Raw genomic sequence first — 27,334 nt, forward strand, 5'->3', positions numbered from 1 at the left:
AGAGTGGGGTAGTGGAGGAGAGAGGGGGCGGATATTGCCCTGTTTAGCCCAATAGGAGACAACACAAGGAAATGGCCTTTAGGAGACAAGAGAGTCGCTGCCCTTACTATTCTATCAAACTGATCCTTGCTGCCCCCGTATGGAAAGGTATTCTTCTCCTTGTACACCAGACATTGCTATTTCCAACAACAACAACCTTATGCAGTACATAAGGATGAGAACGACTATTTACCCAACTATTTGCTTTCCATGAATGAACGGGGTTGTCCACTCCAAATCCATCGCCCTACACCACATAGGTTCTATGAAATCTCTTGCTTTTTCAAATAAAAAAAACCCCTTTTGCTTCTATTCCAATGAGAATCAGATGTCACTGGTCTTGTCTTCACAATATATAAAAAATATGGATGCTGAAATCAAGGATTTGGAAGCTTGAGTGGAAGAATGAGTGACCACCAGTCCAGAATCATCTTTGCAGAAACCAGGCTTAACACTATCTTCATGTAGATCAACACAAGATATATGTTGAGAAGTTTGTGTTTTACGTTTATTTTGTTATACAGAATTTAAAAAATAACAAATAGTTATTCTTCTCAAGTGCTTCTCAAAGACTGCAGAAAACCAGGCATAAGAATTCCAACCTGGAAGGTTCATGGAGTTGGGGGAACAGTCCAAACAAAAGGGTACACTACAACTGCATTTGTTTGTACCCAAGATGATGTGTTTTCAAGAGCAGCATGGCAGGCTGAACATAAGCAGGTGTATTCCTGTCAGGGTATCTCCATACTGTTCAAAGGCACTGCATCAATACAATTACTGCTTGTCACATGTGAAACAAGCACCAAGATTTGGGCTTGCTTCATGCACTACATTTTTGACATGTTCAGATGTGTGCAAATTAAAAATTAATATGTGTATAGAGCAAACACCCTGACCTGGATGGCCCAGGCTAGCCCAATCTCTTCTGCTCTCAGAAGCAATCCAGAGTCAGCCCTGATTAGTACTTGGATGGGAGTCCAGCAAGGAAGTCCAGGGTCACTATGCAGAGGCAGGCAATAGCAAACCACCTCTGAACGTCTCTTGCTTGGAAAACTCTATGAAGTTGCCATAAATTGGCTGCGATTTGTTGGCATTTTACACACATAGCCAACATGCTTAAGAATGTATGTCTATCATGGATTCATGTCCTAGGAGGCTGGGATGTACTATGGCTTTCCATTGCGCCTACACACAGTGATCAGACAAGCTGCCATGTAATGTAAAAAACTGGCCTTGATGGTGTAATACACTTTTTTCTTCCCTTTCAGCTGCTGTCTTAAGAAAAAATGTCACATATAATGAAACAGCCAATGAGTGTACCCTACTAAGTCATACTATCTTTCCTGTATTAAGTATCTTTAATATTTGAGATTCTTTTTCAAATCCAAGTGGCTGAGCTAATATCCATCTCCACACCTCATTAACATTCAAGATTATCTCCTTGAGCAAGCCATTTGCATATATCATCTCATTAGCATTCTTCAGAAGCTAATACCAGTTCAGAGCAGGTTTCATATCTGCTCCTCTTATTGATTTATTAATATTCAAGATTAGATACAGCAGGACTGTCAAACGTGGAAGTTCAGGGGCTTTGGGGCCCGTTGAGGTTTCTAGTTTGTGTGGCCTGCTTCACTTCCACACAACGCTGCTAATCACATATCCAAAGAACAGCACAGGAATTATTTGTATGTTAAGGCCCTTGTGTAGTTGTAAGGCAGAAATAACGGGGGTAAGAAGTCCCATCCTGCCATAGCTAGTGTTACACGAAAACAGTCATGGCTAGATGTCCTCTTTTTTCTGATAGCTATACTTTGAAATGTCTGGGCTTTGCTTCTGTCCAATGGACGCTATGGCATTATACCCTGCTCTGTTCTGGTCTCTCCCCAAACCCTGCCCTCTCCAGGAATTTTCCAACCTAGAACAGACAACCCTACCAGTAAACTCAGTTTAGGTAATTCTGCAGGCTTGGGTTTACCAACCTCCAAATGGAGCCTCGAGTTCTCCCAGAATTACAACTAATCTCCATACTACACTTCCCCTGGAGAAAATGGCACCTTCGAAGGGTGAACCCCATGGCATCACATAGTCGTGTCTCTTCCTCTATGTAATATCTTTTATTAAGGCCAACCAAAACAACACAGTATGCCAGCTTTTGAATTTTTGAGGTCCCTAGAATTCTTTTGGATGTTAAAAAACAAAACTAAAATTAAAGAAAAATTAACGCTGCTGGTAAAGTGTGTGTGTGTGTGGGGGGGGGGATCTTTGGACCATGATCTTAAGTCCTCTTTCGCCTTATTGTCTGACTGTGACTGAACAGAGGTGGTTTTAATATTTTGGTGGCGAAAAATAAATATAAAGCTGAACTGTCCTTTTCTGGGAGACGATTTTTTTGGAGATTGACACTATTGACTTCCTTCAAACAACTACGTTGCTTAGAGTACCGCTTCATCAGATGCTTCGACAGAGATTCCCCTCCCCCCCCCGTTAATTTCCACTCCCTCCTACTGTATCAGAGGGGGAGAGTGCCACCAAGTCATATCTGACATATGGGGTTTTCAAGGCAAGAGACTAACAGAGGTGGTTTGCCATCGCCTGCCGCTGCAACTCTAGCCTTCGTTGGAGGTCTCCCATCCAAATCCAAAGCCGACCCTGCTTAGCTCCCAAGATCTGACAGATAAAGCTATGCTGGTGACAGAGGACTATTGTTTCAAGCTGCAGATTAATTTGAGTCCCATCAACTCTAATTAGCCGCCTCATTTGTCAGTTGGGCGGGTTTACGTTCCTCATCCATCCAATTAGAGACCTGCCCGCCTTGTTTGACTGAGGAAAAACAGAGCAAGGAGGTTTTCCCGACCAGCAGCTTTTTCATGGCCAATTGGCTACTAGGCGACGTCAATTTTCCTTCCCCCCCCAATCAGCTTCCTCTCACTATGGTCACTCCTATTGGCCAGTAATCGCGTCCGTCGAATATTTTGAAACTCGCTCCGCCCAGTTCCTTCCCGCAACCGTTAGCGGATAAACAAACCTCCTTCTCTTTAAAACGCCGCTCTCCCCAACGTTCATATTCAAATCCTTCCAATCAGGCTCCATGGCACCGCCTCTCCACTACGCCTCTCCCCATTGGCTGCCGGTCGTCGCGGACATTGGTTGTCAACGGCCCTCCGTAAGGAGAGGACCCGAGAAGGGAGGGGGGAGGAACGGACCCCCTCCGTTCTAACGGGCCTGATTGGGCGGCCTGGGTTCGAAAGGGGTGTGGCCGGCCGTGACCGAGGGTTATAAAAGCGTTTGCTGGCCACCGGCCACCCTCCTTATACTGAGGGTGGCAGAAGTGAGTGGACAATAGCCTGGCGGGGGGGAAGGAAGGAAAGACGATCTCCAATTGCCCCCCCCCAAATACATGGGGAAGGAAGAACTTCTTAAAGAAGGGGATTTGGGGCTTTCCCAATAAGGATTGGGGCTCCCTGGCCACACATCAAGGGGACGAGGTGCTGGGGGGAGGTAGTTAAGTAAGGTGTTCGACCAGAAGTGATCGACTGTAGATCAACGCGCATATGTGATCCCTCCAAAGATCAGGGGTAGACTGAGTTACTCTACAGCCCTTTACGCAGAACCAGCAGAATGGTGAGTGGCTTTTGGTTCCGTATGCCCACCTGTTTGAATGTAGTTTCGGGTGTGGGTACCCGTGTTGGTCTGCAATGGAACAACAGGAGTTGAGTCCAGTGGCATCTTAAGAGACCAACCAGATCTTCAGGGTATGAGCTTTCGAGAAGCAGAGCTCCCTTTCTCAGTTACCACGTCAGATATTTGTATCTGAAGAAGGGAGTTCTGACTCTCATACCCTGTTCGTATCCTGAAAATCTGGTTGGCCTTTAAGGTGCCACTGGACTCAAATCCACCTGTTTGATCTCCTTTCTTTCAGTGGGACCCACTGGAATTGGGAGGAGGGGGGCGGTATGATATTGTGGCTGCTAGCTGGTTCTGTAGAGATGGGTAGCTTGGAACCCTGAGTTCCTTGGTACAAAGATTTAGGGGATCTTTCATCTTTGTATGTACATGTGTGTGTGAAATGGAGTGGAGAAGGAAGAAAAGAACTTTCTTGTTAAAACTCCAGCACAGAATGGGGGTGGGATCTAGGAACTGGCATGGGGGTCTGCTAAGTTGTGATATGATCCTAGTGTGTTAGGCTTTTGGGGCTGGATGGCACAGAGGACTGAGATCTCCTGTGCTGTCATGACATGGGATCTCGTGATCCAGGTAGGGCTCTGGTTTTGGCCCACTCTTAAAAGTTTCATATATGGAATTTAATAATGAGAGACATGGAGTAGGTTTTTAGAAGGGTCTGTGGAGGGGAATCTCCTCCCTTTTCAAGAGGATCCCTGAAATCCCCGAGGAGATTGCTTTTGATGATGAAAGGAATTTTGACTTTCTACCACAAAGTAACTACTTTCTTTTAAAATTGAAGAGTCAGTGTAACTCGGCCTGAGATGGTGCAAAGGGGAAAAAAGTATTCTGTTCTGGAGGCTGGCCTTTAACTCTTTGAGCATTAAAAACACACACACTTAAAACTTCGTTTGGGTTTTAATAAGTGTAAAAGGGAATGAGGAATGTCCAAAAGAATTGGATATTTGGAAGAAGTTTAACTTTACCCCCATTTTATCCAATATCCCATCATTCCTTTGTTAACCCTTCATCCCTAGATATGTGGCATGCCATCAGTATACAATTTTTTGAAGTCCTGATATACTTACTTGGGGGTTCTACATTCTGTGCTGCAAATGGAGAAAGTCATTGCTTCTAATAGTGGTCAGATTAGTTTTTCTAAATGTTCGATTCTTTGTTAGATGCTTGATTTAGATCACATTTGTTAAGGTATATTTTTTAAAGTCTTTGAGCATAAAAGTTGTGACATTTCTTTCTGTCAGTTAGTTGCTCTGTGCATATCTTCCCCTCCCTGCCAACTTTTCTTTGATTTCTTAGTACAAGACATTTTCTTTAGGCCTTTCTGTTCTTATCCTCTCATTTAAACAATACACCATTGCCTTGTAAAGAGCTCTTGAATATTCTGATGTATTGTTTCTCAAGTCCTACATTGGACAGGAGGGCAGATTTCTTTTAGTTAAGGATCTCTAGTTAAGAAGCATTGGTGTCTGGACAACTTTATTTGCTTAATGCTCTCATTGAAAAGTGCACCCGCCCCCCCCCCCCCCTCAATGTGAAACCTTTCCTCCTGGTAAACTATTTCACTAATCAGTTTTGAAGGGTTTTTTTTATTGTCTGCAGATTTTGGGGTGCTGTGAGGTATTCCCATCCTAAAACAGTATTAATGTAAAATATATGAATCCAGCAAGACATTAAAAACCCACCCTTTTACTCTGATTGGAAGCCCGTGGCCTAAACAGGAATAAAAAATTATGCCTTGGCCAGTGCCTTTTAAAAACGGTCCTTTCTATACTGAGACTTGCACAAAGTTTGACCTTTGCATGCTTTCAGATGTGTTTAATTGTAAGGACAGATCTTTTACAAGCGGGCGGAGGGGCTTGTGCAGCAGATTTTTTTCATGCAGGCAGCAGTTATGTGTGTGAAAAAGGTGGTTCCACGATAATTCCAAATCCATCGGTTGCTTTTTCACCCTTTGTGGAGCACAGTTTGGGACCAAAGGGAAAGGTTAATGTTTTCACAGAAGAAGCCATGGATCTTTGTCAGTTTGGCCATTGGGTTTGGTGTCCCATGTTTCAGCTTTCTTCTGCTCAGATGCCAGAATAGACCTGCATCCACTGATCAGAGGCCAACATGGTATGTTGTTGCTATTCTGTGTCCATAATAATGCTTTACTACTGGAACATTTATCAGAAGCAGTTCTATACTGTTGGTGGGATTTGAGATATTTGCCGGGGGGGGGGGGCTTGTGGGAAGAATTTTGTGATGGAATCTGGTTTGCATTGGTGTTTGATGATCCCAAGAAAAGAAGCCATATGGGGGCAGTGTGCAGTGTGGTCTGTGTCTCCCAAGGAATTCTTTTTTGTCCTGAACAGAAATTTTTCTAAATGGAAAGTCCTTTAGTGGTCACTGCAGAAGATCCTGGGATGGTTGCAGTGTTTTATGTACAAAATCTTCACTAGGGACAAATTAGGAGTATTTTAAAACAGGCTCTCCACCTAGTGGGTGGATAGGCAGGGGAAGGGTCTGTAAACAGGAAGGAGAATTTGTTCTTTTTTCCAGGACTAGTTATTGGCCATTTTGAATTTTGCAGTGGCTAAGTGGGCTAGTGGGGGGGGGAAGGGAAATCAAGCTAAGTTAGCTTTGGTGAATGTATTAAAACTTGCTGTTACAGATTTTATAGAATCAAAGCAATTAACACGGCTAAAGTAGAAGAGATGTAGTAAGGAAAGGCCAGACCAGATTGCTGCTTTCCAGGGGTGGGGGAGAGGGGAGTGCAGCTCTGAAAGAGACTTGTGCAGTCAGAAAATCAACTGGCAAAAGGCAACTGCTTCTTTCTAGTGAGCTTTTTTAAAGAATCCCCACAGAATTGGTCTAAAATTGGAGGGAGGCTGAAAATGGCTTTTTAACGATATTTAATGAAGATTACATTTCAGTGAAATGACAGCAAAGTGGTGGCAAACAGTCCCCCTTCCCCATACATGTAAAGTTAAAGAGTTGCATGTTGCTCAGGGCTTTTAGATTTGGGCCTCCCAAAGTGCGCGGAGCTTCCTTCAGCAGAGCTTGATTTGGCTTGTGTGCCAACATTGGTTATCCTTGCCAGTCAATTGATTCCTTCTGAAAGGATGCAGATGAGTATTGACAGGTGTCCATCAGCTAGTAAATAGTGTGGTGTGTGATATCTCCTTTTCCAAAGAGAATCCTTAGGGGAGAGTGGGAATGGGCTTCAGCCAGGCCTACCCCCTCCTCTATCTCCTGGTGTATTCTTGAGTGTGCATGAGTTAGGAGGTCTCCCACTCTCCTGGCTTTCTGTGAACTGTGCAAAACTGAATTGTTCAAGGCGGTTTTTTCCCCCACAGGTAGGAGGGTTATGATTCAAAGAGATGTGTTGGTAAAGGGATAGCAACCGTAGATTATAATACTGTGTACTCTCTGTTGTTCCAAGTATGTTCCTATTGTGTAGTTTCTACACTGCTTAATACGTCATGATTAATTATGCTTTGCTTCAGCTCCACATCAGATTTCTGCTTGTTTTTAGATATCGTCTACTTTTGCATTTGCCTACCCTATTCCATTGTTCATGGAATGTCCCAGCAGTCGATTGTATAGTCTGTAATATGTCTCGCATCTTGGTGAGAAAGGTAGACTATAAAAAACGTAAATAAGTAACTGTTGGTATGTGGGATCTCCCTTCAGCTGTGAGAATGAATTTTCTGGTTTTTAAGAAGGTTTTATCTTTCAGAGCTTGGGGGAACTGCATGTTCAAGTAAGCATGGAACCTTTTGGTTTGAGCCATTGACTCGGGCAATGAGACAGTGGCTGCAAGGTAGGGGGCAGGTTACGATCCTGATCTCTCTTTTTAAGTGGGGAAGTGGGCAGTTCTTTTTCAGCTCTGGAAGAGACTTATGTGAGCTGTAAATCAACTGCTAAAAGGTCATTCCCTCTGGAAATGTGCGAGGGTAAAACGGGTTAATGTCTGGATAGCCCCAGAGAGAAGGGCCTTTCAGCTGCATTTTACAATTTTCTCTGCTTGTTTGTGTGTGTTCTTTCAGAAAATGCTGTGAGGTTTTGTGGGAAATCTAATGGATTTCTCACTCAAGGTATGACAAGACGATTCCTCCAGAATTGCTTTTGAACTAGCATGTTTAAATGCTATATTGTGAGATTGGCACATAAACCACTGCACTGGGTTTGGCAGCTTTTGCAACATAATAGTAATATACATGCCTTTCCATAAAAGCTTGCTCCCCCATCACTCAGAAAGAGGAAAAAGTATGGTAGCATTTGAAGCTGAGCCTCAGAAATAATACTTTTGAAGGCTGGAAGCTGTGAAGCTTACATGGCTTGTTTCTTGGCATACACATGGCAATTAGGAGAGTAAAATGCTAGCCACAGTGAGAGTTTGTGTACAGGAAAAGTAGGGAACAGAAATGGGGGGGGGGTTGCTCCTTGATCCTTAGAGGTTTAGCTAACTCCCTGTTTCTACATTTTCAGCAGGAATTGTCTCCATTATTTCTTTTTCTTTGTCACATATACAAACTAGTGAATCCTGTTTGAGGACCTGTCCCATTTAGAGCTTTATTTCGGCCTTGCAGCTCCTGCTCTCAATTCATGCACAGTGATACATGACTGGGGATGGGAGGCAGACTCTATAGAAATGCTGGCCTGGTTCTTGCTTGCCACGAGCAACCAGGTGATTTACTTTTTGCAAGCCTATTTTAGTCAACTTTCTCCCCACCTCCACACACTGTGTCTTTCTGGATGTTTCTCTAGCGTGGGGTATATGCACTGTTATGCTTTTAAAACAAAAGTTGCATGGCTTTATTGGGGGGGGGCATGTGATGAGCTCAGTGGAGGAGTCCACTTAAATAGTGGTCAGAGACCAAGGTTGTTATCTTTTTAAAATAAGTTTTTCTTGCACAGTTCTTGACTTTGGATGTTGACCGAAGGGAAAAAATGCAATGGAATTGTGTACAATTTAGAAACAAATGCCCACTTCTGTTGTAGCATAACTGCTTGAAAGAGCATGATGGCAGAGCATACTTGCATGTAAATGTACTGGTGGAAGAGGAGAGGCGGGGTCAGAACTTCTAAGCCCTCCAATTTGTTTTCAAGCAGCTGTCTTGCAGGGGCAACATTTCATGTCAAGTCTTTGGGAAGCTGGCACCTCTTTTTAAAAGGCTTTAGCTTTCCTAGATTAAACCTAGGAAATTATGTCCTAACTCGGGGTGCCACTGCATCAAGGGTCAGGACAGATCCAGGACATGCCTTTGGCTAACTCAAAGTAGAATCCACGCTTTGCCCTTTGCTGTTTACTCCTCATGGCTAAGGAGGTCTGAATGGAAAATAATTTTGGGCTCTCTACATATACAGGTTGGCACTGGTTGTTCTTCAGAAAGGCCTCCCTTTTGTATGATGCCGCTCTTGCCTATTAAGCAGGTTGATGTTACTTACCTCCATGCCATGAAAAACTTCACCTGTCCATTTTTAAATGCTAAACTGTTGTTCAAGGGATAGGACGCTTTCTCTAGGTTGTTGACAATGCTAGATCTGACACCAATGTTAGTCACATTTCTTTAATATTTCTTATTAAACAATTGCAGAGGCAAGATCAAGTGGAAAACCAAAAAGTAGACATTTGTTGGTCCCACTTGAAAGGGTTGGGCTCTCTTCTGATGGTGTTTGCCTGGGGGGCGGGATGTCAGCTGAGTTCTGCCCTGCCTGCTTCCTGGAGAGCTGTTGTGGTCTTTTGACAACTCTAAGCAGCAGTCCGTTCAGTTGAGAACCACGTTTTCCCCTCCTTGCTCTCTTTTCTTCAGAATTCCAATGTGGAAAATCTGCCTCCCCATGTGATTCGGCTTGTGTACAAGGAAGTCTCTGCCCTGACGTCAGACCCACCTGAGGGCATTAAGGTATTCCCCAACGAGGAAGATATTACAGACGTGCAGGTCACCATTGAGGGACCAGGTAAGAAGGGACATTTCGGGTTTTCTCTGTTTAAATGCTGCAGGAATGAGAGGGTTCTATGTGCAAGGGCTCCTCTCATTTGTGGGGGAGCTCCCCCTTGTGGCTCAATACGAAAACTAGGCTTAGAGGATTCTGTTCAGCAAGAATGGAAAAGGGCCTCATTAGTAGATATTGGGGGGGGGGGAGATGTTTTGTGTTGTGTGTCTTCCACAGGGAGCATAAAAGTGCATCAAAAGAACCTGTGGACCTAGGCTAAAGGTATTCATCAGAATGGCCCCTGCTGGTCAGATCATTCCCAAGAGCTAATAAATAATCACAGTTTGAAGGCAACAGCTTTTGTCTGCCCACCCAGTAGCTTGCATTCAAATATACTAGCAAAATTAGATAACAACAACATTTGATTCAATAACATTCGATTTGTATACCGCCCTTCAGGACAACTTAATGCTCACTCAGAGCAGTTTACAAAGTATGTCATTTTTATCCCCACAACACAACACCCTGTGAGGTGGGTGGGGCTGAGAGAGCTCCAGAGAGCCGTGACTAGCCCAAGGTCACCCAGCTGGCTTCAAGTGGAGGAGTGGGGAATTGAACCCGGCTCTCCAGATTAGAGTCCTGCACTCTTAACCACTACACCAAACTGGTCCAGTGGTGCCTTAGAGATCAATGAAATTTTTGGTGTATGAGCTTTTGAGAATTAGAGCTCCCTTCTTCAAATATGAGTAGGGTATTCATAACTGAAGAAGGGAGCTCTGACTCCAAAGCTCATACCCTGAAAATCTTGTTGATTTCTAAGGTGCCACTGGACTCTACTGTAGACCAACACCTCAAACTGTATTCAGGTATACTGCCTCTGAACATGGAGATTCCACTAAGCCATCATAGCTAGCCTTCTCCATTACTAACTGGAATCCCTTTTTAAAACTGTCCAAAGCAGTGGTCCTCAAATCATTGGCGTTGACATAATGCTATAAAATCACCAATTTGGGGGGGGGGAACTACCAGGGAAATGGGCTGTGTGGAAGCCTTGTGGCTGCTGTGCAGTTTTAGCTGCAAGCCTGTCACCCTGTGGAAAACACCATAGATAGCGGCAGCAACAGCATTTGGTAATGGGAAGGAGTGTAGAATTTGGTATGCTGAGATTTTCAGCTTTTTATCTGAGCTATTAAAATATTTCTCGTTTTCTGGAAATAAATATTAAAGCAAGAATGGAGCCACTGAAACCTCATCTAGGAATTGGCCAGGACAGGCCTTCCAGCAGTCAGGGAATCGGTCAGTGGTAGTTTTTGTTATGGCTAGTGAGGTTTCAATCTCTTGCAGTTCCTAAGCAGATGAAGCCAGTATATGCACCAGGTGAAAAGTTTTCATTTGAAGGGTGTAGTTGTGGTCATTAGGGAGAAACTGGTCTCTGAAGTAGGTTTAATTCCAAGCTGTGTGATCTTGGGGTTAAGCAAAATTGGAAGTGCCCACAGGTAGTCATGCGCACATGTCTGTTGAGCACTGGGGATCTTGGGTGGTTCAAACCTTGTTGCTGTCTGTGTGGGGTGTGAGGAGGACGTCCACATTGAAACGTTGCTGAGAGTCCTTTCTCCTACTGACTGTGCTGCAGAGGGGACGCCGTACTCTGGAGGCCTCTTCCGCATGAAGCTGATCCTTGGCAAGGACTTCCCAGCCAGCCCGCCGAAAGGCTACTTCCTGACCAAAATCTTCCACCCCAATGTGGGTGCCAATGGTGAGATCTGCGTAAATGTCCTCAAAAAGGATTGGAAAGCAGAACTGGGCATCCGGCACGTCCTGCTGGTGAGTGACTGTTTCAGATGATGGGGCCACAGAATGGGGTGTTTGAAGCTCAGTTTAGGCTGTGGTGCATGGGTCTCTCTTCTTGATCCTGAAGTCCTGTACTTCCTGGTAGGGAGATGCTTGAAAAGTATTTTTAGGTTACTTCTCAATGGAATACTTGAGGTAGCTTGCATAGTATAAAAATATCTACAACAAAACACGTTTTTAAAAACAAAAATGATGAATAATAAATATAAAAAAACTGCCAAATGTATCACGATAACTAAGGCCGCTCCCTTCTTTGCACACGTGAATTTGAACCAAGTTCTCCTGGCTGTAACTACTAACTCTTGCTAGTATAATGCTCAATAGTCACCAGATAAAAAACAGAGAGGGAGTTCCACAGATGAGATGTGACCTGATGTCTGTAGAGGGGCACACAAAATGTAACTGTTGGGCAAGTTTGTCCACAAACAAGCAACTTTAAAAATATCCAGTTCCCCTTTGAGGTGAAGGACAATCTTGGGTGTTTCCCACTGTCCAATCAGGGAGGCAGGAAGTTAAATTTTCTTCCTCTTTACTGGTGGCACATGGACCACCCCTTCTCCCAGTTCTTTCCTGCCTCCAGGGAGAGCAGTAGCAGCAGCAGATCTCTCTGCTGATTCTTAGGCCTTTATTCCACTTTCACTTTAGTCTATCTGATTCATATTCTTCTCTGTACTGCCTTTTCTTTAGTCTTTACTCTTATCCTTCCTTCTCTCCTCTCCTCTTTATACATGCCTTCAGTGATCTATTCTATGGGAGTGTACGCGGCTCCACTATGGAGCTAGCAGACTCCAATGGAAGCATCATGGGAGAGGAAGACAAGGAAACAGGCTTCCCTGCGGCGGCAGTGTCAGATTCCGAGCCTCCCAGTGCCGTCTTGCCTTCACGGCTGGAGCGAGCTCCCGGCAACTTTCCAGCCTTAGAGCTGTGTATCCTTGCCAGATGCGCCCGGCGGCAGCAGACAGAGGCTGGATCTTCTGCACAGCTCTGCCTGGAGGCTGACTGCAGCACTAGCCAGCAGGCCGCAAAAAAGGCGGGAAAAAGCGGTATCAAGCGCGCTAAGCCCCATGCAGCCTCAGACAATGTGCTGGCCAACCTCGCACGTGGACACACTTCTGCAGGGCCTTCCTGCTTGAATCAGCACCTGTCTTTGAATGAGAGCGGCTCTACCAGGATGGGCAATGTGCCTGATGATTTTGGCCCTGCGTTTTCAGCTGACCTCTCCTTAATAAAGTAGACCATGAGAGATGAGCTCTCCAAGCTGTGTCAACCTCTTTCCAGGGCCAGCAACAAATTGTCCTCCCCCACTCCCATCTACCAGGCCCAAAAGACAAACCCAGAAAGGCAGCAGCCAAATGGCCCACCAAGTTAGCCCAAAAGTCCACCCAAGTCAAGGATAAGGACAAGGGCTTCCCCTGGGCTGGAGAGCTGTCCTCTGACAGTGATGACAGGGAGGAGGGCGAGTTCCCCTCAGAAGAGGGGAGGAGGCGGTCACCATTCCGGAGCAGGCAGACAGGCTGTTTAAAATCAGTATCTCCTCTCAAAGTCCCTGGCAGCTCTTGACCTGCAAGAAGTACTAAAATGGGAGGAAGAGGATCCCAAATCAGGCAAAGCATCTGCAAAGTCCAAAGGGTACACGGAGTTCTTCCCTAGGGCAGACACACCAGAAAAGGTCTTCTCATTCCCTGAGTATTTTGAGAGAGAAATGAAAGCCAAATGGGAAATGCCATGGGCCAACAAATAATGTTCTAATGCAGCAAAGAAATTATATGCCTTACCATCCTTTGCCAGTGAGTTATTGCAGGTGCCGAGGATCGACACCCCGGTGGCTGCTCTGCAGTCCTAGGGCCTCCTATCAGAGGAAGGCCAGAGATCCGTGAAGGACAGCCTGGACAGAAAAGCAGAGAGCGCCCTCAGGAGAGTCCAAAAGCCTTGGCCATGGCTATTAGAGCCTCCGTCATGGCCTCCATTGTAGCCAGAGCTTCTGTGGTGTGGGTGCATAAGTTACTACAGCTGCTTCCAGGAAACAGCCGACGTCTCTCGGAAGGGGCCAACAGAATCCTTAAAGCCAGCACCTTTGCAGCGGATACCACATTGGATGCCATATACTTTTCATCCCAAGCCATGGCCTCGGCAACAGTGGCCCGAAGGTTATTGTGGCTTCAAGTCTGGCCAGCTGACCTCTGCTGCAGGTTCATTCTTATGGACTACCCCTTCCATGGTGACAGTCTCTTTTGGGGACACACTCGAAAGGATCCTGGTGCAAACAAGGGATAAGAAAAAGGCGCTGCCCAGAACCCTCAGGAGATCAGCTCACAGTCCTTTGAGTTATCCAACTCTTCACAGATGCCTGGGGAGCATCCTTGGAGGGTTGCTCAATTCAGGGACGATGGTTCGTGGAGGAATCCTACCTCCCCATCAGTCTCCTCGGGATGAGGGCAATCAGGCTGGCCTGACACATTTCTCTGACCACGTAGTTGGAAAGGATATCTTGATTCGCATGGACAACATGTCAGAGAAAGTCTATATCAACAAACAAAGAGGAACCTGTTCAACCAGACTACTCAATGAAGCGACCAAGATACTCACATGGGTGGAGCCACATCTGTCATCTATACAAGCAGAGCACATTAGGGGCTCAGACAGCGTTGAAGCCGATTGGCTCAGCAGACGGACGATACAGCTGGGAGAATGGTCCCTCAAGAGGGAAGTATTTCAAGCAGTGACAGACCACTTCAGCCACCCCATAATGGATTTATTCACATCTCACCTGAATTACCAGATACCCCGGTTCCTGTCCCGGTACCAGCTCCCACAGGTGGAGGGATCAGATGCGCTCACATCACAATAGCCGAGGGGCCTGTTGTACGCCTTTCCCCCCATAACAATCATACCCAAACTACTAAGATAAATCACAGAGCAAGGGGCATACATGATAGTGATAGCCCCCTGGTGGCCAAGATGCCCTTTGTTTTCCACACTGCACCGAATGTTGACTGCCCCTCCAGTTTGTCCTGGACCTTCTTTAACAGGTCCTGATATGGCACCTCCACTCGGACTGGTTGTGCCTGACCATCCGGAGGTTGAGAGGGACTACCTATCCAAGCTAGGATACCTCCCACAAGTGGTGAACACCATGCTAGCCTCTAGAAAGAGATCAACCATCAAAATATATAATACCACCTGGAAGGCCTTTGTCAGCTGGACAAAAAGGAAGAACATCCTCCCTTGGGCATGATTCCTCGTGACCATCATATCAACCAGAACTCAGCGTGCTATCCCTGAAGCCTCACCTGTGCATTTTCCATAAGGACAAGGGGGTCCTGGCACGGATCCAACATTCATTCCCAAGGCGTACTGTAAGTTCCACAGGTCTCAGGAAATCAATCTTCCACCCTTCTGCCCTGACCCCAGACAGGCCAAGGAGAAAGAGTGGCACTGTCCGGATGTCAGGAGAGCCCTCAGAGTACCTCACCAGAACCGAGGCTATCAGAGAATCAGAGCCTAACACAGGGAAGAAAATGTCAGCAACATCTGTTGGCAACAGCATTAGATTCTGCATTGCGGAAGCATACAAGGCATCCAACAAGGAGGTACCTAAGGGAATTACAGCTCACTCCTTGAGAAATGCAGCGACTAATGCAGCATTCAGAAATAATGTATCTGTGGAAGAGGTCTGCAAAACTGCCACTTGGTGAGACATTACAGGCTAAACCTCTATAATTCAGCGAATGCTGCATTTGGAAGGAGAGTGCTGCAGCACATAATTCAAGGCGAGGACCATATCCCACCCAATTAGGAGTAACTACTTTGGGAGCACTCAAGATGTCCTCCGCCTCAGAGGGAGAACAGACCTTTGGACACTTACCATGAAGGGTCCTTCTCTGAAGAAAGGAGGACATCTTGCCCTCCCAGGTCTTTTGTCTTCTTTACTATCTTACCTTTTCCTCCTTGGTGCTGCATGTTTATTCTATCCTATCTCTCCTAACTCATAGAGACTAATCAATCATGTTTCAGGACAAATAACTCAGAGACTAAACAGAAATCTAGGGACGAAAAAGGGGGGAATTACTGCTGTGTGGAGTCAACCGAAATGAGAGAAGGGGTGGCCCACATACCAACAGGAAAGAGGAAGTAAATTTAGCTTCCTGCCTCCCTGATTAGACAGTGGGAAACACCCAAGATGTCCTCCTTTCCTCAGAGGAGAAAGGACCCTTCATGGTAAGTGCCAAAGGTCCGGTCTCAGCCTGTTTCACACTTGAAGGATAAGAACCTGCACTTTGACTTGTGCCCAGAAACAGGTTGGCAACTAGAGCAATTCTTCTTCCAGTACTGATGAGGTACATTCCCGTGGATCTGTCCCTGTTGGAAATCTGGCAACTCCATCCTGAACCTTTTGCAGTTCAGAAACCAGTTTAAGACATAACCCACCACTGAGTTTTTCCTGGCTGAGAGTTTTGCAGTTGGCCCATATACACCCTGTGAGTTTGTGGCTGAGACTTGAATCAGGGATGTGCTAGATCAAAGGGGTGGGGCTGAGGCTCAGAGGAAGAGCATCTGCTTTGTTGGGTGAATTCCCAGCATCTCCAGTTAAAAGAATTAGGTACTAGATGATATGAAAGATCTTGACCTGGGACCCTGGAGAGCTGCTGCCAGTGAGAATAGACAAGACTGCCCTTGATAGACCAAGGGTGTGGCTCAGTATAAGGCAGTTTCATGTGTTCACTGTATTAATCGAGTGGGATCTCATTTTTAAGAAGGGATGGAGTATATTTGTGCCCCTTTCCTTCCTGTCTTCACATCTTGAACATGTGAAAGCTGTCCTTCCCTAAGGCAAACCATTAGCCCTTCTTGCCAACTAACCAGATGAGCAACAGCTCATTTATTCAAGCTGGGCCTTTCCCAGCCCTGCTTCTTTACCTGGACTTACAGAGATTGAGCCTGGGACCTTCAGCTGGACTCGTTTTTCAGCTTTCTGGATTTTGAAGATATTATTTACTAATTACTCCAGCCCCAAAACCTAATCCCTAACCCCTTTGCGGTTTCTTGTAATTGTGTTAAAGGTAAGACAAATCTGTTGTATATAAGTAAACAAAATTTGTGAGGGAGGGAAATCCCATTGGACCCTGTCCTGAAGTTTCTCCCTTCTCTCCTCCACTTCTCCTTCCTCAGCCCACCTGCCAACCACACCCCTAATCAGTATCGGTGGGGAGGTTGAAGCAGAAAGTGGCATCCTCTATACTTCCTGCTTAAAACCTGCTGCTGCCATCTCCATTCACCTGCTGGTGAGGGGTTTTATGTATTTAGACATTTATACCGTGCCTTTCCACATAGTTCAAGGTGGCTTACATAATGATTTAAAAATTTTGAAATTAAAAACTAAGATAAAAACGTTTGCAAACCACTTCTTTGAACTGTGTAATAAAGTATCTCGGTAACTCAAAACAATAGGGCACTGATTTATATTTTACCTATGAGACTGCCAATAGGACAGGTAGTATGCTTCCACGTATAACCTTAAATTGGTCCACTTTTATAACAGCAGATCAATTGCTATAAGATTCTGCTCATTCTTAGATTGAGACAGGCTTTCCCTTCCACTTCTGCCACTGTCTGTGCATGGCCCCATAACGATGATTTTTTTTTTATATAAAGATGCTGCATTCTAGGGTCATTGCTCAGGATAGGATCTATAGGGGTAAAGCTACATCATAATGTTTTGGTTGAAATCACGTCATACAACAAGCCAACCAATGACCCTAAACTAATTTCTTCCCAAGTTATCATAATTTCATTGCTCCTTTTAAAAGTTTGTTTAACTAGATATTGGTGCTAGTAGAGAAAGCAATTGGTTAAGAAAGGAATTCATCCACCCCCACTGACAAGTGTAAAGTTAAGTATACATGTAAAAAGAAGCAATGACAAGAATTTCATGCACATTTCTTCTTACGTCTTACAACACATTCTGACGTGAAGCTATAAATAAGCTTTGTTACTTCCACTAGGGATTGCTGAACAATAAAATCATTGCTGAAAATACTACGCACCACAATGAAATTTCTAGGTGCTATGGTGACTTGGCACCTGAAGTTTGTTGAATTTTGCCCTAGCTCACTATTGTATATTCTGACTGGTAGGGGCTGAGTCCTGACCTGGATAGCCTAGACAAGCCTGATTTCATCAGATCTCGAAAACTAAGCAGGGTCAGCCTTGGTTAGTAATTGGATGGGAGACCTCCTATGCAGAGGCAGGCAGTGGCAAGCCACCTTTGTAAGTCTCTTGCCTTGAAAACTCCAGCAGGGTCAGCTGTGACTTCATGGCCCTCTCCACCAACAGTAGGGGCTGTGTGGGGCCCCAATAGAGAGGGGTTTTAGCCCGCAGCTGCTACCAGTTGCATAGGAACATGTGCAAAGTTATGCCATTGGTTCATCTAGCTCAGTATTCTCTGCTGACTGGTGGTGGCTGTTGCTTTGCAGATCTGTGAAAATAGAAAAGAGCAAGAGTCCAGTAGTATCGATAAGACTAACAAAATTTGTGGTGGAGTATGAGCTTACGTGAGCCATAGCTCACCTCCTCAGGGTATCTGAAGAAGTGAGCTTTGGCTCATGTAAGCTCATACCCTACCACAAATTTTGTTAGTCTTATAGGTGGTGCTGGACTCCTGTTCAGTTTGGTGTAGTGGCTTGGTGTAGTGGTTAAGAGTGTGGGACTCTAATCCGGAGAACTGGGTTTGATTCCTCACTCCTCCACTTGAAGCCAGCTGAGGACCTTGGGTCAGTCACAGCTTCTAGCTGTCAGACTGTGGCTAAATAATGTCCTTCTCACAGGTTCCCCTTTGCAAGCAAACAAGAGTCCATTGTATGAATAAGGAAACTTTACTGGAGAAATGGTTCATTATAGTCCACTGTCCTGAATAGGAGACTCAGGATGGTACAAGATCATTGTTACCAATGAAGAGCAGAACATGAGGTACAAAGTAACAATTCCCAGCTGCACCAGCCCCCCCCCCCATAGTTCTCAAAACAACATCTTTCAGTCTCGGGAAAGTTGCTCTCTCTCAAGGCCAATCCTTGGTGGAACGGTGTTAGACATAACAATCTCGCATGGTGAGAAGTCGGCCTGGGAGCCGGTGCACCTGTGGGGAAAACACTTAAGCACTAGAAGCATTAGAAAATGGAGTCAGTACAGTTTACATATACACTGGACCTGACATTCTGCCCCCCCTAAAACAAACTCCCCCCCGGTTTGTATGGGTAGCGAGTATGAAAAGCTTTAGTTAATCTAGGAGCATGAACATGTACAGAGTTCACCCACTCATCATAACCAGAATCAAAGTCCTTCCACCTAATGAGGTAAAAAAGCTGGTTACGTTTGAATTTAGAGTCCAGAATTTGTTGTACCTCATAGTGTATTTGGTCATCTATTAGAGTTGGGATGGGTGGAGCCTTGACGTGCCATTTGTCATCGGTTGGGGCTCTTTTTAAGAGACTGACATGGAATGTATCATGAACATGGCGCAAATTTTTGGGTAAATTTACGGCAACAGTCACTTTGTTGATTACTTTGCGCACAGGAAAAGGTCCAAGGAACTTTAATGCTAGTTTGCGGCTGGTTTGGGCCAGTTTCAAATTCTTGGTAGAAATGTAGACATGATCTCCAGGATGTAAATCCCAACCGGCCGCACGATGGCGATCTGCGTATTTTTTGTAATCCTGCTTGGCTTTCTCGAGGTGTTGTTTTATAAGAGTCCATTGGTGAGCGGCCTCCCCCCACCATGAGGATACATCCGGCGAACTAGGGGAATGAAGAGGGGGAGCGTCCAGCGGGAAAGGGTTGAAATGAGTTCCATATACAACCCTGAAAGGAGCCTCCCCAGTGGAAGCATGTACACTGTTGTTGTATGAGAACTCAGCTAGAGGGAGAAGGTCCACCCAGTTATCTTGTTGGAAATTAATGTAGCAACGCCGTAGTTGGAGTGGAGGTCTTTGCACAGGCCGGTAGGGGCATTGTGCTGCAAAGTGACCGGCTTGTCCGCATTGCAAACACAACCCTTGCTGCCATCTAGCATCTCTCGCTCTGCGAGTTGCGTACCCAACACCCCGTCCTCCCTTCTGTAAAGTCAGAGGGCGTCTTTGTCCCGTTTGCTGTTGTTGTTCAACCAAGCGGACTTCCAAAATGCGATTTTCAACTTCGCACGCGAGTTGGATCCACCCCAATAGAGTAGGAGGGTTGTCCTGCATAAGGGCTCTATCTAGAAGTCTCGGGTTCAGCCCTTGTTTGAACAGAATAATTTTGGTGGATTCCTCACACCTAGGGCATTTAGCAGCTAGTTGCCGGAATTTCGTAACATAGTCTCTTGCCGACATGCTGCCTTGTCTAATGGCTTGCAATTCTGTTCGGGCCCTAGTTTCCTCTAAGGGGTCTTCGTATTGTGCTCGAATAGCATCCACCAACCCCTGGAGGGTATTAAGTTCCGGGGCCCCAATATTGTATAGTCCTACATACCAGTCTGCTGCTTTGCCTTGCAAACGAGAACCGAGATGCTCAATTTGGCTGGCCTCGGAACCAAAGAGGTGTCCCCACCGGTTGAAGAATTGTACTACCTGCACTAGGAAAAATCCCAGTTTGGAGGGATCCCCGTCAAAAGTAGCTTCTAGTTTCACCCAGCCCATGGGGAGGTCTTGTCTTGGAGCTGGTGCTGGGTAAAAGTCCATCGGAACCATCAATGGCCCTTGCGGCACGAGGAGGGGTTGTTGGGGCCATGGTTGTGGCAGCGGTGCTGGCTGTGCTGGCGGCGGTAGCCCCGGCTGGGCTGGTGGTGGCGGCACCGGCTGTGCTGGCGGCGGTAACACCGGCTGGGCTGGCGGCGGTGGTCTTGGTTGGGTTGGTGGCGGTAGTAACGGCTGGGCTGGAAGCGGCAACCGCGGCCGGGCTGGTGGTGGCAACACCGGAGGCGTTGGCAGTAGCGGTTGAGGTGGAGGTGGCCGTAGAGGTTGGGCCATGATCGGCCGCTGAGGGGCGGGTCGGCGGGGTCGTAGGGGTATAGGCCCCACCGGTTGATTAGGAGGTGGTAATATTGGTTGGTCTAGAGGCAAACGTACCGGTTGCTGTAGAGGTATTAGTTGCGGTCGAAGCGGGAGGGGCCGCAGCGGCGAAGGCCTGATGGGTGCTGGGCCGCGCGGGCTTGCCCCTCCCGGCGTCGTTACTCTGGGAAGCAGGGGCTGTTCCTGTGGCACTGGTAGACCTTCCCTTGGGATTTGCTGAATGGGAACAACTTCTGGCGGTCGGTGAGGCGATCCCTCCCTTGGAGGAGCCGGAGGCTCTTCTGACTGATCCGGCCGGACCGTTATTGGGGAAGCTGGAGGGGGTATCACCGGCGACGTGGTCGGACGGGTTGGCCCTTCCTCAACGTCTCTAGGCACCTCAGCTGGAGTATCTCCGGGAGGTGGATCTCCGTCCGGTCTAGGGGGTTCCGTTGGGGCTTCTCCATGCACCTCAACTGGAGTATCCCCGGGAGGCGGAATTTCATCCAGTCTAGGTGGTTCCGAGGGAGGTTTTCCCGGGTCTCCAGGGTAGGTTTCCTCCTCTCCTTCCAATCTGGGAGGGTCGATCGGGCCTTCGCCAGTCAGGCGGGATCCTTCTTCACTCTCAGCAGGGTAACTTGAATGCGGCGGCTGCCACGGGACGATATCCCTCATATGGGGAATAACGCTTTGTAGTGTTGCTATTTGTACGGCCATCTCTTCAGGTGATGGTCTCTCGCCTGCTACCATCACCGAGAGCAGATGTATGGCATGAGCTAGGCTGTCCTCCATGTCGATCAATCTAGCTTCCAGCTGTTGGACTCGACTGGGACCCGATTGTCCCATCGTAGCACCTCCTGCGGCGGCGGCTACCGGGGAAAACGGCCCCCAGGGTGGGGTCTCCCTGATCGTCTTGCGATCTCGCTGCTAGAATTCCTTTGGCTAGGCCCGTCACTGCCGAAATGCCGGAATCCACAGCAAGGGTGCGATTTTGCATCTGCACCCAACTTGATTCAGGAACCTCCTGTGGCTCCTTCCACTGGGCAAGTTCCGAATAATCCCAACTTAGGATGCCACGGCGGGACGTATCCCATTCCGTGTGCTCGGTCGTTCTATTCCAAAACAGCCACGGTTGGCTGCTGTCAAATTCAGGGACTGTCTCTAGGCTCCGGCGCCCGTCCATGGATAATTGTTGGTGCACCCCACTGGCCCTGCGCTCCCTCGTTTCTCGGGGTCTGGGTCCCCACTCCGACGGTGTGGGTAACGAGAACAAGGGGAGGGTGGCGGCTGTCGGCCTTTCCCCTCCACGGCCGAGATCGATGAGAGGAGGGGTAGTAGTTGAAGCTCCGTTCCCCGTTGGTACAGGCTCCTGGGGTTGCACTGGTTGTTCGTCGGGAGGCGCATACGGATCAAACAAAGGATCCCTGTCTGGGACTGCCTTGGATTCCGCTGGGCCCGACTCAGGCATGATTGGTAACAAACTGTCAGACTGTGGCTAAATAATGTCCTTCTCACAGGTTCCCCTTTGCAAGCAAACAAGAGTCCGTTGTTTGAATAAGGAAACTTTACTGGAGAAATGGTTCATTATAGTCCACTGTCCTGAATAGGAGACTCAGGATGGTACAAGATCATTGTTACCAATGAAGAGCAGAACATGAGGTACAAAGTAACAATTCCCAGCTGCACCAGCCTCCCCCCATAGTTCTCAAAACAACATCTTTCAGTCTCGGGAAAGTTGCTCTCTCTCAAGGCCAATCCTTGGTGGAACGGTGTTAGACATAACAATCTCGCATGGTGAGAAGTCGGCCTGGGAGCCGGTGCACCTGTGGGGAAAACACTTAAGCACTAGAAGCATTAGAAAATGGAGTCAGTACAGTTTACATATACACTGGACCTGACACTAGCTCTCTCAGCCCCACCCACCTCATAGGATGATTGTTGTTGTGGGGATAATAATGACATACTTTGTAAACCACTCTGAGTGGGTGTTAAGTCATCTTGAAGGGCGGTATATACATCAAATGTTATTATTACTATATTGTTGTTCATTGTTGTTCTTCTGTGCATCCACACATGGGACTGCGCACGCACAGGCCTGCCACTGGAGAATTCTTCATCGCTTTGTAGAGCTCCTGAGGGGCTGTTGCTCACGAGCCTCACAATAACCGTTTCCCGCCCAAATGGTCACGTGACCTTCCCTCAGTTCTCTTCTTGCCGCCACTTGGAGAAGGACCTCCGCTTGTTGCTCCATTATTTTTCTGACTGACTTATTTTTGGCTATTTGACCTGGATTGATCTTTGACTAATGTAACTAACCCAGATCCTGGGGCCTGCAAAGGAGGTGCTGGATCCCTACGCTGTGTCTCCTTCCTGGTAACACACACCACCCTTTTGCTTTGTCAAAGTTGTTTTTTAAAAAAAAAATCCTGGGAGAGTATAAGCTTAACCAGCACCCATCAAGCTGTGTTAAGAGGTGGCTTGGCAGGCCTTTGTATAAAATAGAAACATAGCATGAGCTTGGAGCCAAACAAAGAGTTTGAAGAGAGAGATGGGATCATGGCAGCAGGAGAAATTTTCCTGGAAGCGTTTAGAAGGAATGTGTAATGGGAAGATTGATGGGCTGAAGCTTTAGCTGAGAGATGAGAGCACGTTTTAATCAATTAAAGGCCTGCTAGTTTATTTTTGAGATCTTGCTAAATAAAAAAGGTGATGGGAGGTGGAGGGTGTCCTGATGGGAGTCCTTCTGCAGGATCTAGAGGCAGGGCTTTCCTCAGCCGTGGGACAACGTCCCACATCTTCTGTCGTTCAGTTCAAGGTTTGTGTAAACAGTATCCCTGGTCTCTCTTTCACAGTTTCATATTCGTCTGTCCTTTAAACTGCCCTCTGGCTAGGATACAGGTACATTCAAAAGGTTCCTGAACTGATATTCTGATGATATGCAAATATATTTAAATATAATTGGTTAAAAGGCCGGTGACTGATTTAATTGAAAAAAACCCTCTCTATGCATTTGGCATACTTCACTTTGCATTAGCTACCAAGAAGAGATCTGCCAGGCTAGGGTGTCTGCATGTCCCGTCCCGTCCCCCGTCCCTACAGTGTGACTGTCCTACTCTCTCCCTCTCTGGTCTCCCCCAAAATTGTTTAAGTGATGATGTGATAGCCTGTATAAGATTTCGACACATCAGGAGTGTGGGACAAGGCTGCAGTATCTGTTTGTTTGTTTGTTTGTAGCATGACTGCCTTTGGAAAGCCAGTTCCAGGGCGCGAGACAGCTCTTGGGGCTGGGTCACCTCAGAAAACCTGTATGGGGGATGCTTGTTTGACAGTCACCCCTTTTCCTGAATCTCTCTGCACTGTAGAAAGCTTGCCTATCAGGAAGAAGTCTTGTTGTTTAGGTAGCTGCCTCCCTGAAGCATGGGCTTTGCAGGGGCTGTGAGATTCTGATGGAGGGCAGCACTTCCTCTACTTAAGATAAGTATTGTCAAATTTTTAGGCTGCTCTTCCCCCAAGGTGTCTCTGGGTAGTACATATAGCTCCCTTTCCTTCTGTTTCATCCTCGCAACAGCCATGTGAGGTAGTTTAGGCTGAGAGGATTGACCAGCCCGAGGCCATTTAGTGAACTTTGTGGCCAACTGGAAATTTGGACTCAGGTTAATTGTGGCGCCCTGAATTGCCTTGGACTGTAGGAGCCAGAACTCTTTTGACTTGAGTTCTGCTTCTGGTGGCAAATTTGACTTTTTCCCCCTTTCTCATTCCTGCCACAGACTATCAAGTGTTTGCTCATCCACCCCAATCCGGAGTCAGCCCTGAATGAAGAAGCAGGGCGCCTCCTGCTAGAGAACTATGAGGAGTACGCTTCCAGGGCCCGCCTCCTGACTGAGATCCACGCTCAGCCTTCAGCCGGCCTGCGTGCCAAGGACCCCGCTGAGCCTTGCTCCTCTTCGGCTGGCGCCTCCGGAGAGGGCCCCATGGCCAAGAAACACGCAGGCGACAGGGACAAGAAGCTGGCCTCCAAGAAGAAAACCGACAAGAAACGAGCACTTCGGCGGCTCTAGGGGACCGAGGGGGGTGGGGGTGGGCGGGGTCTGGTACACGGGGTGGGTGGCGGGTATCGGGCTTTCACAGTACATCCTCCATTTCTCCTCTCTGTTCCTCTCCTGTCTGACATTTGAAGCTGCAGTCCAACTCTGTCTCACCCTTGTTGGATTTTTCTTTTCAATCTTTAAGTTATTTAAATTATAAAAGCAGAAAAATCTATTAAATGCCTTTTTTTCTAAGGGTGGCTCTTAATGTACAGTGGTGCCCTCATATGAATTTAGGGCAGTCCTCCCATGGAGGACATAATGCTGCATCTTGAAAAGGATGTCATAGAGCCAGACAAGGGGTGGGATGAAGATTGAAAAGGTGGGGGATTTAATGATGTGTTTTGGAGGGGGGTGGACTGTGTTTGAGGGAAGTTGGTAGAGGCTTATCAAATCATGGACTGCGCCAAGCAGGGTGAAAAGAGGATTCTTACCATGAGACCTCAGAGTAGCTCAGCAGTTTGTTGATAAACAAACATAGAATTATGTGTTTAAGAAGACATGATTCAGGGATTCGTTGCCATGGGATGTGGCCACTATTTTAGAAAACTTCCTGCAAGGTTAAGCAAATATATGGAAGTCTGTTTGTGTATTAGCCATGAATGTTAAATGGAGCCTCCATGGTGAGGAGGAATATACCCGGTTATCAGAAGCTGGGGCGAGACTGGATAGCCATCAGTTTTATGTCCTGCATGTGAGCTCTTGAAGGTCACCAGGCCAATTTCCACTGGAGATCTAACGATGCAAAGCCGACTTGACTGCTTACTATGCAGCTGAGTTCACACATTTTAAAATGCTGGTGCACAGCCACTGTGGTGTGTTCAAGGTGTGTTGGGTGGGGTGTTTCTTGTACCCCTCAGTTTAGATTGTCTTGCCAGAGGTGGAAAGAGGCAAGGATCCGAGGTGGAGTCTAAAGAGGTGAGTGACGTGCCAGTGGTTTTGCAGATGAGTAGCTTGGCAATTTGCTAAAATGGTTTACATAATGCATGAGCTTGCTTTCAGCCCATTTATGCACATGTGAACACAATTCTGGGTAATAAAAAGAACAGAGGCAGCTTAGAACAGTGCTGAAGTCAGTCTGTTCCACAGCTTGTACAGGCTGTGCAGCCCCACCAAATAGCCAAGTGTTGCCTGCGTACTGTGACTTTTAAATATCTGTTGTGAGACAGCATGTAGGCAACACGTCTTGTCCGGCTTGGGGTCTGTGCGCATTTCTTTGACTGCATGCGTGGACTGTAGTACATTTGTTGTGTGCTTCCTTTTGCACCTGGTTCCATAGGGGGAAAAAAAAAGCTGGAGCTTAGGGTGAGATTTGCGGGCCACTTCGTGATTCATGTTGAATTTGCTGGTGATGGGGCCGATTTCAGGAGTGTCTGTAGCCAGCAGGGGGCAGTGCTGCACTTCGTTCTCATTCTAGCGCCTCATCACTTAAACAAATTTGGAGAAAAAAAGACCAGAGAGATTTTTGTGCAAATGCCTTGTGATTGCTGTGTGTGCTACTTGCTGTGTGCTGGGACTTCCAGAGATAGGGCAGGAAAGAAGCCACCTAAGGTGGAGTGCGCCCTTCAAAAAGAGCATGTCTTGTGTTTAAGCTCTCCTTGATTCAGAAGGTGTTGCGCTTCAGAAGGTGTTGCACTCCTTGTTTTAGAAGGTGTTGTGCTTTTTTGGGGGCCTTTTGGTGTGGATCCTTATGTGTTCATCCAATTCTGTGGATTGAAAAGTGTTGGGCGCAGGGAGTAGAGGTCGAATCTGAACAACCTCCTGAATCTACCTCTGACAGTAAGTAAGAATGGGGCTGTCTCTTTCCCCCATAAATCTGACTCCCATAGCAGAGAAGCCAAGTTCTGGATTACAGCCTCTCTTCCTTCCACCTTCGCTATCTCTTCCTTCAAAAACCGATATTCTCTTCTCCTCTGCCAAGCTTAGACTTGAAGCAAAGAAACATGGTTTCAATGCCAGCCTTTAAATGTGAGAAGCTGAAATTTCTCTGGACATGTGCAAAGGGTGTTCCATTATCAATTAGGCACTAACACGTATTATTAGAGTAGGAGAAAAAAATCTAGAGTGGATTGGTATAAGTTGCAAGCAAATTAAAATGCCAAATCCTCCTCTTCCTGCTCCATCCAGACACTGAATGCTGCTGCAATTTTTCACTCTGTCCACCAGATGGTGGTCACTTACCATATTCAAAGCCAGAGATAGGAGAGGGATGCTTTCTGTTTGATCCCTTCCTTTGGAAATAGAGAGGATTCTTGGTAGCTTTCAGTAATTGTCTTTGCTGCCCTCTCATGCATTTCGCAAATGTTGCTGGGTGTAGAGAGGACGAAGGCAAGATATAGAGCAAGATTTCAAAATGAGGTGATGGGCCCTTTGTGTGTCCCCTCCCCTCACTATCCCTGCTGATTATCACAAGCTCCTTACAACCATATTTACAGCATCCTTTCTGCAGGGGGATTAGGGGCAGATCAACACTAACTGGCTTGTGGTTAAAACTCTATGAAGCAAGAAGGCGGGAGAGCAGTTATATAACCCTCCCTTCTCCTCCTCCTCCCCTCTTTTCAGTCCTAGTCATATGTCAGCTTTGTGGGGTGCAAAATTGGGTTAGAAGCTGGAAGGGGAAAGAAATCAGAACTCTGGCTTGTAAAGCCAAGATTATCACCTTTGTTTCTGACTGGAAACCTGGTTCATACATGCAGCAGAAGGAGGTGGTGACGCTCTGCAGGAGTAGAATGGGCTGTT

At 46.7% G+C, this 27,334-nt stretch overlaps 1 protein-coding gene across 1 annotated transcript; it reads left to right on the forward strand.

Moving 5' to 3' along the window:
* The first annotated feature begins 3,222 nt into the window (after positions 1-3,222).
* On the forward strand, positions 3,223-25,885 carry UBE2S (ubiquitin conjugating enzyme E2 S). The gene is made up of 4 exons (XM_054993453.1): positions 3,223-3,660; positions 9,516-9,663; positions 11,273-11,463; positions 24,278-25,885. Exons 1-4 carry the CDS (start codon positions 3,658-3,660, stop codon positions 24,566-24,568), a joined length of 633 nt encoding a protein of 210 aa, XP_054849428.1. The 5' UTR covers positions 3,223-3,657; the 3' UTR covers positions 24,569-25,885.
* The last annotated feature ends 1,449 nt before the right edge of the window (positions 25,886-27,334 follow it).

Source organism: Eublepharis macularius, chromosome 12 (assembly GCF_028583425.1).
Source record: "Eublepharis macularius isolate TG4126 chromosome 12, MPM_Emac_v1.0, whole genome shotgun sequence".
Classification (NCBI taxonomy): domain Eukaryota; kingdom Metazoa; phylum Chordata; class Lepidosauria; order Squamata; family Eublepharidae; genus Eublepharis; species Eublepharis macularius.